The sequence below is a fragment of the Eptesicus fuscus genome, chromosome 8 (assembly GCF_027574615.1).
Source record: "Eptesicus fuscus isolate TK198812 chromosome 8, DD_ASM_mEF_20220401, whole genome shotgun sequence".
Taxonomy (NCBI): domain Eukaryota; kingdom Metazoa; phylum Chordata; class Mammalia; order Chiroptera; family Vespertilionidae; genus Eptesicus; species Eptesicus fuscus.
In genome coordinates, this window is record NC_072480.1 from 72,151,382 (window position 1) to 72,166,572 (window position 15,191).

General features: G+C 38.5%; 1 protein-coding gene across 1 annotated transcript in view; it reads left to right on the forward strand.

The window, feature by feature from the left end:
• Positions 1-15,191, forward strand: part of MYO16 (myosin XVI) — a 421,185-nt gene that overhangs the window by 54,545 nt on the left and 351,449 nt on the right. Inside the window, exons 4-5 of the mRNA XM_008143943.3 lie at positions 8,938-9,046; positions 14,191-14,315. Coding sequence (XP_008142165.3) covers positions 8,938-9,046; positions 14,191-14,315 — 234 coding nt within the window. The remainder of the gene's footprint in view (positions 1-8,937; positions 9,047-14,190; positions 14,316-15,191) is intronic.

Sequence of the window (15,191 nt, forward strand, 5' to 3'; positions counted from 1 at the left end):
TGTCAAATATATAGGATGATAAGAGTGAAGGGGTGTAAACAAATCTCATCTACCATCTATATATATAAAAAGCCAGCAACCATAATGCCGAATGACAAGTCGCTATGACACCCAGTGTGGCCAGTGAACTGGCCCGATCAGGGGTTGGGCCTCTGGCCAACCTCCCGTGTCCCCTCCCCCCGCTGGCCCACCCCTGATCAGACTCTCCCACCCCAATCAAGGGTGGGGCCGGTGGCCAAATGCCCTCTCTTACCCCCCCGGGAGTCCCGCCCCCAATGGCATCCCCCACCCCAATAGGGCACGGGGCTGGCCAGCCAACCTGCAGCCCCTCCCCCCAGCTGACCCCACCCCTTATGTGCTCCTACCACCCTGATTGGCCCACAGCCCCTTCCCCTTGCTGACCCCACCACTGATCTCCCCCCAGCCTCAGTAGGGGGCGGGGCCAGCCAGCCAACCACCCATGGCCCCTCCCTGAGGCCAATGGCCCCCAATTGGCCCTCAACCCCAATCGGGGGTGGGGCCCGTGGGCTAATCATGTGAGGCCCCTTCCCCCAGCTGGCCCGGCCCTGATTGGGCCCTGATTGGGGTGGGCTGGCTGGCCAACCTCCCGCCATCTCCTCCTCCCAACAGGCCCAGCCCTGATCCCCCCCAACTGGGGCTGGGATGCCCAGACCCCACACGTGCACGAATTCGTGCACTAGGCCTCTAGTCTTTAATATTTCAAGGAGCTCGGGCCTGAATTTCCCTTCTCTTTTTCAACTACTATTTCATTTTGTATCATTCTTTTAATTTCTAAACTTAGCTAAAAATTGTGCTGGCAGAGAAGGGTGGGTGATTTATTATACTATATAGTTTATGGTTGTGTTTGCAAATAATTCATTTCATATGGTACTCTTTCTCTTCCTGATACTTTTGTTAGTATAGATACAAGTTATTGAGTGCCTACTGGATGTCAAGCACTGGGCTGGCTACTGAATAGGCTTATGCTGAAGATAATTGTAAGATAGTTAAATACTAACAGTTGGCTACACTTAGCAAACTGAAGGCCAGAATTAGGTGGTTTGACCTTGGACATAAAAGTCAGTGAACAGTAACTCTGCACACAGAGCCAAGCTTTTCTCATCTGAAGCCTCGTTTCTTGTCAGTATGCCAAGGGAAGTTCCTTCCTCTTTCTCCTCTGCTTCCTACTGCCTCTAACTCAAACACTCCCTTATCTTTTTGAATCTCTATTTTGAAGCTCTCTAATATTCTATTTTCTGTTTTCCAATAGTTTCACCAAACTCACTACATTAATGAATGCAAGATAGTGGAAAATACATAATTAAAATTTTGTGGACTTTCATATAAGAAGCTCTATTTTGATCTCTTCTTTATCTAAAACTCTTTTTTTTTGAATGTGCGTTTTTTGTAGGATAGCAGCTTTTACTGTTTAATATGAGATTTCATGAATAGTTCAGCAATGACTATTATTACATATCCCCAATATAGGGTATTTTTGGCCAAATGAATTTGAAAAATTTGGGGACAATCTTCACTGGCATTTAGTGCAGGGCTTTGAAGAGACATTAATATGCTAATGTGCCTCCAAATGTTATAGGATATGGATGTAATATAAAATATTTTTCAATATAGTTTCTCAAACAAATATAAATAAATAATTTATGTAATGTATTGGATATATATATATGTATATATATATATATATATATATATATATACACACATACACATACACATATATATTTGAGGGAAACATAATGAAAATCAAATTAAGTTATATTATCCATTTATGATTTATCATATCTGAACACAGCATTTCAAATAGGTTAGTTTTTAGAAGTTTTGCGCTGAGCTCTAAAGAGTTTATGCTAAGATATTATAAGTAGTTTTTCATATTAACAAAAAACACAACCCCAATTTTTATTTATTTATTATTATTACTTTTTTCATTCTCACTGAAGATATTTTTCCATTGATTTTTAGAGAAAGTGGAAGAGAGAGAGAAAGACAGAGAGAAATATCCATGTGAGAGAAACACATCGATTGGTTGCCTCCTGCAAGTGCCCCCACCAGGCCCCAGGCTAGGAAGGAACCTGCAACGTAGGTATATGCCCTTGACCAGAATCGGCCTTTCGGTCCACAGGTTGATGCTCAATCCATTGAGCAAAACTGGCTAAAGCACATCCCTAGTTTTTAAATAGACAAAGTTCTTGACAAGATAATGTATAAAAGGAATACAAATAGCCATAAATGTATATTTGAGGCAACATATTTGAAGACTATGTAAATATTTTATTCCTCAACAGACATTTGCTTTAGTGTTAGTATTTCTTGATAACTGTCATCTGAATCAGTTATTACTATATTGAATGGTCAATTCTAACTTTATTACTTTACTACATTTATCAGATGCTATTATATTGTAAGGAAAAGCTTTTTCTTCTCCCCTAGATTCAGGCATTCATTTGTTTATTAATATCAGCATGAACTCATGGATTCTTTGCTGCAAATTTACACTGCAAAACAAACAAAAAAATTCACCTTAACCAGGTGACAAAAGTTATGGTACCAAGGGACAGCATGTGTCTTCTGATATGACACAGCGGGAAGAACATGCCATCCCCTTTGTGTTTTTCCTGCCAAAAGTCTTATTGTAAGGTCACCTCATAGAAGATCTTAAAAAAAAAAGGCAAAGGAACTATTCTAAATTGTAGGACACTAAAGAAATAGGACAACTGAATGCACTGGGTGACCCTGGAAAGTCCCCTCAGTCAGGGGAAAATAGCTATCAAGGATATATTTAGAAATATTAATGACATCCGTGTATGGACTATGATTTAGATGACAGCGTTTATTAACATTAAAATTTTCTGATTTTCCTAACTTTTGTGCCAGAGAATATCCTTGTTCTAAATACTAAAATATTTAGGGGTAAAGGGACAGGCTATCTCTGACTCACCTTTAAGTGATGCAGAAGAAATACAGGAAAGAGAGAGAGAGAGGGAGAGGGAAGGGGCTAGAAGGCGGGAGTATAAATAGTTGGTAAATTTGGATAAATGATAGAGTATTAAGAATATTAATTTCCTAGGGATAAATGATAGAGTATTAAGAATATTAATTTCCTAGGGTTGCTATAATAAAGTACTGCAAAAGGGATGGCTTAAAACAACAGAAACTGGTTGTCTCACAATTCTGGAATTCCGAATCCGAAATCAAGGTGCCACCAGGGCCTCGCTCCCTCTGAAACCTCTATGGAGGGCCCTTCGTTGTCTCTTCCGTCTCCTGGAGGCCCCAAGCATTTCTTGGTTTGTGGCAGCATCACTCCAACTTGCCCATCTTTCCTCTGTGTCTGAAAAATTATATAATGGATGCTTGTATCAGTGGAGTGAAGCCAAAGAACATGTATGCATAACCCGTAGACACAGTCAACAGTGTGGTGATGGCCAGAGGGACGGGAGTGAGGCTGGGTTGAGGTGGGCAAGGGGGAGGGGTGGGGACAGCTGTAATAGTGTAACAATAAAAAATAAGTAACATTTTTTGAAAACTTCTAAAAAAAGACTGAAATGTACAAATAACACTTTAAAAAAAGATATTTATGAATATCATGTCTTAGAAAAGAAAAAAATAATATTTTAGAATACACGACACCAGTTATATTGGTTATTTCAGCATGACATCATGTTAACTTAGCTAATTATATATACAATTAGAGGCCCGGTGCATGAAAATTCATACACTGGAAGGGGGGGTCCCTCAGCCTGGCCTGCCCCCTCTCACAGTCTGGGAGCCCTCAGGGGCGGGAGGCAACCTGCCGATCAGGGGAAGGCGACGCTCCCATCACACCTCTGCTCCTGCCACTGCCAGCAGTGCAAGCTTCAGCCAGCCCTGGTTACCTGAGCCCTGGGCAGTCCTGGGCAGCCCTGGGTGGCTGGGCAGCTGCCATCTGAGGCTTGCCTGCGCCTTGGGCATTAGCTAGCAGCTGCCATCCAAGGCTTACCTGTGCCTCGGGCTGGCCCTGGGGGGCTGGGACACTGAGGGGATTGGGGGAATCGGGAGGCAGGTGCATGGAGCAGCTGGACCTGCCTGGGGCGGGCCCAGCCATGCTGTGCACCTGCCGCCCCAGTGGGGCTTTGGGGACTGGGTGTCACCATATTGTGGCTGTGGGTGCCGCCATATTTTGTGAGGGCATGATGGCCAATTAGCATATTCCCTCATTATTAGATAGGATGATCCTGTTTCAAAATAAGGTCACATTCATAGGTACTAGAGGTTAGGGCTTCAACATTTCTTTTGGGAGCTCTAGTTCAGCCCATCACAGGTACACAGGGATTTTTGTACTACTCTTACAACTTTGAGTAAACCTGAAATTGCATCAAATTTAAAAAGTTACCAAACAGTGTTAGCATATAAACAGAATTTGCTTATTAAAATGCATTAGGTACCTTTCATGAAAATTTAATTATTAGTGTGTTAGAGAATTATTACTAAATCAAACACTTGATAAGTATATTCACTGACACTGAATTGTTACATAAAGTAAAAGAGTATTTATTTGTTCTTATGTCACCTAATAGGCAGTAAATAAGATTCATATTTGGAAGGAATGATATATTTGAATTCAATTTTCAGTACTCTAGGACAGAGTTAGGACGAATTGGAAGTTAGGCAGCCTCCCAGTTTGAATAATTAAAGAGGAAATGTGTTTAGGGCTCCCAGTAGGAACTAAATAGTCCCCAGTTACAGAAAACATTTGAGACGTTTTTGTTGATTTTGTATATATAACATTGATTACTTTCATTTCCTTGATGAAAACCAATCACTGTGTAATTGATTGATTTTCCTGAAGCCATATTGAATAACTTGCCTCAGCGTCTGTATTGTACAAAGATAATATTTTTTTGTTGAGCTGTTCTTACTAATGCTACTTTAACTTAATTTGGAATTTCTTGTTTTATTTAGACAAAGGATAATCACTACTGTCAGTGTAAGGAATTTGACCTCTGGTGATTAAGTGTAAGAAAGTAAAACCAAGAAGGTATTTCACACACACACACACGCACACACACACACACACACACACACACACACACACCCTTATGTCTTCCATCTATTCTCTCAGTCTCCTTTTTTTACATACCCAATTCCTAATCATATGTTTTTATAAAGGATAGCATTCAGTAACTTTAAAATATTACTTAAGATTTAGTAATTTAATATAGTGATTGCTAAAGTTGTTGTTCCATAAAATAAGTACAGGTTTGTATATTCTTTGTCCTATATTTGAAAATCTAGTCTAAAATCCTCAACTCGCCCTGTTTCTCATGCCCTGAAATAAGACAACTGTGTACACAATCAAATGTGCAAACCAGCACATGAGGAAATTAAAGTTACTGTTTACTGTGGGCATCCTCATTCTGAGCGTGTATCCAAGGAGACAATATAATTAACATGCACACCAATTCTGGGGCACTTTCTCAGGCTTTTATAATTATAGATGAAAAATCATATAGTGGACACTTACGTATGGAATAAAATTTGAAATTTTAAAAAGAACATTTAAAAAAGATATTTAAGAATGTCATGTCTTGGAAGAGAAAAATAGTATTTTAGGACATGTTTCAAATTCTCAAACTAAAAATGGACATTGTCAAGAGTGATCTTTTTATTGAATTGAAGTATTTGTTAGCTTTCACTTCACAAAGTTGAGAAAATCCATTTTATGTTCCTGATTGGTTCAAAATGTGTTTGTGTTTTTAAGTACTAACACAATACCTTATAGATGCTACTAATTCCCACCCCTGGAGCCATTTCCCTTTCTGCATTTAGAAATGAGAGCATTCTGATGATATTGAGAAAAGTCTGACATTTCTAGGAAACATCCTGCTTTGAAAGTCATCAGCATCTTATTTCCAATGGGATCCATTAACAACTATAATTGCACATTAACTTCTAAGTTACTCAGTCTAAGAATAATAATCAGCTATGGGTCTTATCAATGGTGTTGTTTTTTTTTTAAAATAGATATACAATTTCAGGATTCTAATTGAAGAAATACAGCTTCTCCAGGGATCCTTTAAGATCTGTGTTGTTATTGCACATGGCCAGCCTGTCTATGGACATCTATCAATACCAGATGGTCTGGGTGGTGGGGGCAGAGCACTAGGACCAGGGCCTGTTGGGCGCTCTAGCCCACAAAGCAAACAAGAAAGAAGAGAGAGCGGGAAGGAAGGAGAGAGGGAGGGAGGGAGAGAAGGAGGGAGGCTAACTTCCATAAATGTCATTGTGGAGCTAAAAAACAATTTTCCTTCACTTTCTAAGTTGTTCTTGCTGGGCTAATAATCAAATTAACAGAGACATATTCACAGGAGAAAACATCCAAAGTTTATTATGCACATTCAGGGGTGCCATGAGAATAGAGACCCAAAGAAGTATTGGGCAGCTGAGGTTTATTTGTCATTCTAAAGCCAAGGGAAAGGGTGGTTGTTGTTTGGGACTTCAAAGGGCAGGAAGGCAATTTATAGGGAGACAGAAGGCAAATGTTTGATAAATAAATGTTTGCTGGGCCATCTTTATCAATGGGATGCAGAGAGAAGTTGGAAAAATGGGTTTTGATAGGTTCTTCTCTGCCTGTCACACATGAGTTTATATGAAACTGTAGTTATTTGTGAGGCTGTCTTCCTTCCTGGAGCAGGTCCTCTATCTACATTTGTTGCATCAGTTGCAGGGGATGTGAAAGGTTTTTCCTGAGTCCTTTGTTCCTTTATAACCATCTTAAAAACAACATACCCAAAGGCAAACTTTGGGGTGGCAATCTCTGCTTCCCTTCTTCATCCATATGGAAAGATTGAAGGCAGGAAACATACGTATGCATATAGTGACTTTGTAATATTATCTATATACCCTTGAAAGGAAAGGTCAGAAAACTTAGTTTAAAAAATGATTATGAAAATTATATTTCTTTGCTTTAATTTTTAATAATTAGTTTAACTCAGTGTTTGGCTCATTATTTTCCATTTATTTCAATAAATCTTTGTTAGTGTGTGCCAAGCAGTGTAAGTGTTGGGAATATTAAAAGGAATAAGACGTGATCTGGGATTAGAAAAGTCCAACTTCTGTGCAGGGCATTATACCTGGTAATTTAGCAGCACAGCCCAGTGAATGATTAATGGGTGAAATTTCAATGAATGAGTCCAGAAAAAATATTCAGAACCATGTTTCACTTTCAGACTTTCTCTGAAAGAGCCTCATTACTTCTGAAAGAATAGACATGTTCCTCCAAGCGTCCCACCTCTCTCAAGTAGCTCTCCTAGTTATTTTTGTTGTGATTGATAATAAATGGCTCTTAATTAGATTCACCGTTGCTTTGTGCCCAGATGTTTGGCATAGATAAGAGTCTATCTGAAATGTGAAAGCATTGGGAAAAGAATAACTTGATTATCTCCCACCTACTAGTATTGAAATTGGTAACAACACCCTGTTGGTTTGTGCCTTAATTGATTCTTTAATAATTGATACTTGGGTACGTATGTAAAATCTTATTGTCGTGGTTTGGGACTAAAGGAATGGAATTACTAGCAAAGTGTACTTCAGAACAGTGCCTCAAGTAATTCTTTTTCAAACTCTGAATAACAAAATTGAAATCAAATGCACTAAGAAAATAACCTGAAGTCTTTGGGATCTTAAAATTGCTTGCTTTCCTTACGTAAATGAAAATCTGAAATAAATAAATTGATCCGTTCACATAAAGGGGTATCTTTCTATGGGTATAGAATGTGTAATGTACTAAACTCTACATGGTGAGGTAAACAGCTTAGCTTATCTAGTTGGAAAATATTAAGATATGGGACATTATACCACTTTTGCCTACTTTTTTTGTATATAATATATTTAGAGCAGTCTTTTGTAAAACCTAAGGTGTAGGATATTTATACATACACATATGCATGCATGCATACACACAAAAGGCAAACCTCCACATTTTAATATATTAAATTATGACTGTGACATTTTACGTAAAGTTATGAATTTGGATATTATATGAACTATATTTATATTGCAATACAGATGCCTATTCACTAAAAAGAATAAGGGGACACTTGCATTTGTTTGGCCTCAGTTTAACAGCATGTTATGGATAGGTGTATGGGAAATCTTAGACACTGGGAACATGTTCATGTCATGCCCTAGGAGAAAATATGTAAACCATGCCTGATCAATTGTATGGAGCTCATTAAACAATGTAAAGCAATGGTGACAATTTATGTGATCAGGTTTTTTAGAGAAAAAGCACATTGATCATTGTATTTAAGCTGAGATGGCAAAGGGTGGACAGGTGTGCTCAGAGATGTTTGATGGAGGGCCCTTTGAAGCTAAAGGATTTGTAAGAACCTTATATAATATATTCCATTTATTAATGTCTATAGATTATGCTTTTTCTTAGAAAAGTTTCTGAAAAAACAAAAAACTTATGAAAACATCGTGGTGTGAGAACAGCTCTTAGATGAATTTCTGTGGAGAGCAAGATGCATAAAGATTTTATAGAATAGTTTGGGGAAGATCAAAGGTCATACAAGAGTTTTTCATTTGGACTCTGAAGACATAGGATTTTGAGAAATAAGACAGGCTGTGTAGGGGTAGCCAGCATACTGGCCTGAGTGGTTCAGTAGCCATGGATTGGATTTTTTGAGTTTAGCAAGAGGGATGGGGAAAAGTAGTTGGGGCTCAGTCTCTCAACGGTCAGTTGAACATTTTTAGACTGTCAAAGTTTCTCAAAAATATTTAATGTGTTTGTCATAAAAATAATTTCAGTGTTACATAGGATTGTATCTGATGTAAACTATTGTGTATCTATTTTCTGACTAAGATAGAGATGAAAGGATTGACCTGCCTTCTTTGTAAACAGTATACATACGTTATATTTGTTCTTTTCACTTACAGGCTGGAGCCAATGTCCTTCTCCAGGATGTTAATGGAAATATACCATTGGATTATGCTGTAGAAGGGACAGAATCAAGCTCTGTTCTATTGACCTATCTGGATGAAAAGGGTAGGCTGAGCTTTGAAAAACTGTAGAGAGATAGACAAAGAGATAGGTTGGTGGCATTATAAGTGTACTTATTTTGGGGGTCTTCCTACATGATTTCCTATTGATGTGATTTCCCTAGATTGCATAAAATGAATTATGTTTCTACACTGTAATACTGTAATACATTGTTGTATTGAGATTGATATGGTATTAGCATAGAGAAGTATGTCCCCTCTTTTATTTTTCCCCCTCTGATGTTTAGGAATAAATAAAAACTATTAAATTATAATCCCTTCCAATATGTATTTTGTCAGAGAAAAGGTTTAAAAATTTTAAACCTTCACTTTCCTACTGTAATACATTGTTGGCTTAGTCAATGCAGTTTTGCAAGCCAGCAAAATTCTAGAGGCCAACAATGAAGGAACATTTTAACAAGCATTTAAAATCCATAATTAGAGGGACTGGGCTTGTCATTATAATCTATTCTCCACTGGGAGGAGAAAGGAAGTGAACCAGCACAACTGAATTTTGAGTTAATGAGAGTGAGGTCATGTGAAGTGTATTCTCTTAGGAGCCATGGTCCTCTTAAGAATTATTACTGTGGGTAAGTGAGGGCATAAGTCAAGGGCAGTTTGCATGGGCATCTCAGCATCCACTCTTGGTGACAGGTGGAAACAGAAACGTTGTCAGAAGCATACCCATGATCATGGTGCTGGCCTGGAAAGATGCAGCTGAGGGCCCAGATGTATTCAATGACACAGAACAGTTAATTGCACAGACCCAGGGTATAATTTCACGAGTAAGTTCAACATCGGCAAAGTGAGAGGTGTTTGAAATCTTGAGCTTGATATGGTATTAACATAGAGAAGTATGTCCCCTCTTTTATTTTTCCCCCCTCTGATGTTTAGGAATAAATAAAGACAATTAAATTATAATCCTTTCCATTATGTATTTTGTCAGAGAAAAGGCTTAAAAATTTTAAGAGCCTCATCGTGCTTGCAACTCTATTCTCACCTCTAAGAAAAGCCCGCACATCTGCCTCTTTGTTTCCTGTGCTCTTTGCCTCCTCCAGATCGCTTGTATCAAAGGGTTTATTCTGAGGATGGCTTAGAATAATAATAATAATTAGGACTTAGCAGCCATGAGTTCTTAAAAAAATAGTCTCATTAATTCTGAGAGCAAGGTAAGAACAGTTATTTTCATTAGAGTGAATGTGAACCTAGCTGTGCTGCTGAAGGTCACTGAGTCATGGCCTGGGTGACAGAGCAGCATGTGCAAGTGCTGTGGTATAGTCAGTCCTCCCTCAGACTCCCTCAGTCTCCCTCAGTCTTTGTACCTACCTGCTCCTACCTGAGGAAAACCCTGTGTTCTTCCCATCTTGCTAACTATGACTTTGAGACTAATTACTTATAAATGGAATGAGCTGAAAGTTATGGGCATTCCATGTTGGGAAGCTTTATTATTTGCACATCTGCAGAGTTTGACCTGTTGTCACATGATTCCGAATTGACATGAACCTGACTGTCTTTTATTTAGCTGTGCCAGTTCTAAATGATATTTTCCTGCTCTTCTTATTGTTCTGAATTTTTAACAGCCATCATGATAAATGTTTCTCTCTGGAAACTAAAGTTAACTATCTTTATTTACAAAAGAATTAACATCCTGTATAATAAAGAGCTAATATCCTAATTAGACCAAATAGCCAAACGACCTTCTAGACGACCGTCCGGATAACCTTCCAGATGAAGCCAGGGCTGTGAGGGCCAAGGTAGCAACTGGGGCTGCGAGGGCCGAGCCCCTTGCATAATTTTCATGCACTGGGCCTCTAGTTACTTATAAATCTCTTCAACTCATTAAAGGATTTTGTTTCATAAAAAGTTTTAGTATTTGCAAAAGCGGTATTATCTATTCTATAGAAATAAAAAGAAGCATATTCCTTTGAGAGGTTACTTTAAAAAGTGATTAAGAAAAAAAAAAATGAAAGGAAGGTCCTGACTCTGAATGGTCCAGAGAAAATCTGTCACGGTGATGGCTGTCACAGTTAGTTTGTAAATACATGTTTGCTGGAACAAATTCAATGTAGTATCTCTTAAATTTTAAACTCTGTTTTCCATTTGTCACCGCTGTGGCACTGGCCTCTGCCTTCCCATCCATCTGCCCCCTCTCACCTCATTCACAATCTGGTTCCATTTCTGACAGTGTCCCTCCTACTTATCATATTGGCTGCCACAGTTCCTATAAATACCATCTAATTTGATGTGGTCTCCCCTTGTTGGCACCCTTTTAGAAATATCTGCTGTGACAGCATGGGCCGATGTCCCTAGACATTTCTGATATTATGGGATGAGATTTTTATTGTTATTTAGCGCCCAGTGTTTCAGCACTGCATTCTTATTACCAGGCACCTGCAATCCTTGAATTTTCAACCTGCGTCAAACAGTTTCAAACCAGAGTACTTATCATGCTGTCACACCAGGTCACATGTGGCAGGAGGCAGTCCAGGTTGTGAGCAAGTTGATTACATGGAAAATCACTGGTCACAAGTTCTAATTGTACTGTCACCACTGACATACACTATACCTGGGGACAGCAATTAACCTCTGCTCACCGCCTGAGCTATCCAGGCTGGAAAGTGAGGCAGCCACGGAGGGCTGATTGAGCATGTGATGCATATTAGATCTCCAGTGCAAGGCAGACCAGCTGGTGTTCAAGGAAATCAATCGATTATAAAATGAGCCAGCACAGAGAGAAAGCAGTGCAGGAAGAGCTCAAGGCGGTCCAGGACAGATAGATGCTCACCATTGGGGGAGGGGCACATATATCTATGTGTGTATGTATACATAGATATATATTTAAGTCCCTGAAACAGAAAAAAAAAAACAAAAAACTTTGCTCAACGTACAGTATATCATTGCACTCTGCCCTTTCTCCTTCATTTCAAATCGATCCTTTTAAAAAAGTAGCTCACCTTTATTCTCCCGAATTCCCAATCTCTACTCAGCCCGCAGTCCCTACCAATCCACTGGGAAGGTCCCTGCCACCATGTGTCGCCCTTTTTGGTTCTCTATCCAGTGGTCACTTTTCTGTTCTCTAGTACCTCGTCTCTCTGTGACAGTTGATGACCTTGATCACACTGTGTTATGAAAACTCTCTCACCTGCAATGACCTTTCCATAGTTTTCCCTTTTCTTCCAGCTTCTACTTAGTTTTCTGCCCATATGCCACTTGTACATCCAGACACCAAAATGTGGATAGTTCCCAGGGCTTTGTCTTTAAGTATCTTCTTTTATCTCTCCAAACTACCCTGGCCTGTCTTGTCCTCTTCCTTGTGTTGTGCCCATCTGCCTGTTCCCAAGAATGTTCCTATAGCTTAGATATCTTTCAAGACCTGCAGGCTTGTATGCACAGATTTCATTCTCTTGACTTGGATATCAGAAAATTAGAAGTAACTTGTCTGCCGTACATGGAACTTACCCTTTCATACATTCTATATATGTTATATTTTATCATAACAGCCAGGAACCCAAGTATCTGAACATCACTTTTCGTCTTCTAAATCCCTCACATCTAATTGTCACCAAATCTGACAGAGTCTGTTTCCTTGACATATGACCTCTAATATGCCCATATCTCTCACTAATTTTGCTATTAGTATCTTAGTGAAAACTCTGGGATTTCTTTTTTGTTTTTATTTTATTATTATTTTTGTTAATCTTTACCTCAGGATATTTTTTTCCTGTTGATTTTTAGAGAGAGTGGAAGGGGGAGGGGAGGGTGAGAGAGAGAAACATTGATGTGAGGGATTCACATTGATTGGTTGCCTCACACACGCACCCTGAGCAGGGCCAGGGATCGAACCTGAAAACTAAGTACATGCCCTTGACCAAGAATTGAACTTGAGAACATTTGGTGTGAGGGCCTATGCTCTAACCACTGAGAAAAACCGCCAGGTCAGTCTTTCTATTTTGGAACAGTCTTGGAAACTGGTCTTCTCACCTCTAGCCATTCCTGTTTATTCTTCAGAGGACTCTCAGATTAATCAGTCCACAAATAAACTCATCTATTTATTCTGCTTAATAAAGTTCATTCAAAATGCTGTCCTTAAACCAACCTCTTCAGAATCACCCAGAGTCAGGGTGACAGTGCATCCTTTTGCCTAGGACAGTCCTACATTGTGCCTGTAGTCAGGGTTGAGGGAAGGGGTTGGTAGCGGGTTACAGTGCCCTTTTGGCTTGAACATGTTTATTTATCTTTGCTAGAACCAACTTTCTTTGCCTGCTCAACCCTTTTGCTTCCTACAAGTCTTGGCTCTCTTAGGAAGCTTACTATGGAGACAAAAATTGGTGTTCGATGTACTTCTAGGATCTTATTGGAGAATATTGTGCTAAAATCATGAGGTGGATCGTTTCAGAGTCAGCATAATGGTAAAATTATCTGTAATAGCACCATAGAATACCCCCAATACATAATGGATAATAGAGTAAATAAAAAGTTGAATTGTCAAAAAGACAATATTACCTGATAAGGGTCAGTTCATGAAAGTAAAGGTAGGGTTCAGATTGACTTAATGTGTGGATGTAGTTTCAGTTTTTCAGACAGGCCTCTGACCTCACTGCATGGGATGAAGCTTCTGAGACCTAACATTACGTAGATATTATCAAATGTATTCAAGTGGTAGTAATCAGTGTCACATGTACATACTATTAATTAAACTACAGACTTTATTCAAATTCCATTTTTCCAAAAACGTATTTTTTGAAATCTATTCCAAGATAGGTTGCTTTTAGCAGCAACTATTTTGGCCAGAAAAATCATAAAGAGTGAAAACTGTATCTTTATACTTTCTTGTAATTTAATTTACGTACTTTAAAATACTTTGGGCAGTGTGTGTTGATTTATACTAAAGCCAATATCCATTGTGAACCTGCCATATGTATGGTATCTTATCTTGATTTTGGGATATAATAAGGGAAATTATTCAACACCACACTCTAGCTGGAAATAGAATGCTTGCTAGAGAAATAATTATAGCACTTTGAGTGAGAATTCAAAGTGAAGAGGGGCTTCAAAGAAGAACACGTTGGACAAATATAAGATGAAACAATTTTCACTCCAGCATCTGAGAAGCAACTCTACGTTCTGTTTGAAAGGCTCTTTTCCCCCTAGGAGTGGATCTGACCTCCCTGCGCCAGATGAAGCTTCAGAGACCCATGAGTATGTTAACCGACGTCAAACACTTCTTATCCTGTGGAGGGAATGTTAACGAGAAAAATGATGAAGGAGTAACATTGGTAAGTTAATATACTTGACTCAGAAATATTGCTTAAATGGAGAATATAAGTTTATTTTTAAGACATAGAAATTACTATAATTAAATAATGTATTTTTGATTACAAAAGTAATATATATTCATTGTAGACATTTTAGAAAGCATATAAATATTCAGAGGAAAATGCATGCCTTAACCGGTTTGGCTCAGTGGATAGAGTGTTGGCCTGCGGACTAAATGGTCCAAAGTTCGATTTTGGTCAAGGGCATGTACCTTGGTTGCGGGCACATCCCCAGTAGGGAGTGTGCAGGAGGCAGCTGATCGATGTTTCTCTTTTATTGATGTTTCTAACTCTCTATCCCTCTACTTCTCCCTCTTCCTTCTCTCTGTAAAAAATTAATAAAATATATTAAAAAAGAAAATGCAAATCACTTATGCCACCATCCAGAGAGGGGAAATATATATATATATATATATATATATATATATATATATATAGTTTCTTCCAAGCTTCCTTCTTATGCATGTTTTCTCTACAAATTTAGAAGATTTTTTTTTTGTATTTATTTGTCAATGTGATTTTAGAGATGGAACTTACAAGATAATGTTTTTATTTTAATTTTAAGCAAAACAAACGATGGCTTAGTCTGGTGAATAAATTTCTAAATTCAAGGAAACATTTCTTTTTATTGATATAAAGCATAGCTGCAGTAAGTTAAAAACAGAACAATTAAATTTGGGTTAATGTTTATATAAGCATAAGTTCAGTGATCAAAATATGAACATTTGGCCCTATTGACCCATAAAATTTACCTGGAGTGGGCATGCAGGGGTTAAAATTAATTATGACAGAAATACATGCATTGAAGCTCAGAAAAAATAAGAAAGTAAACTAGAC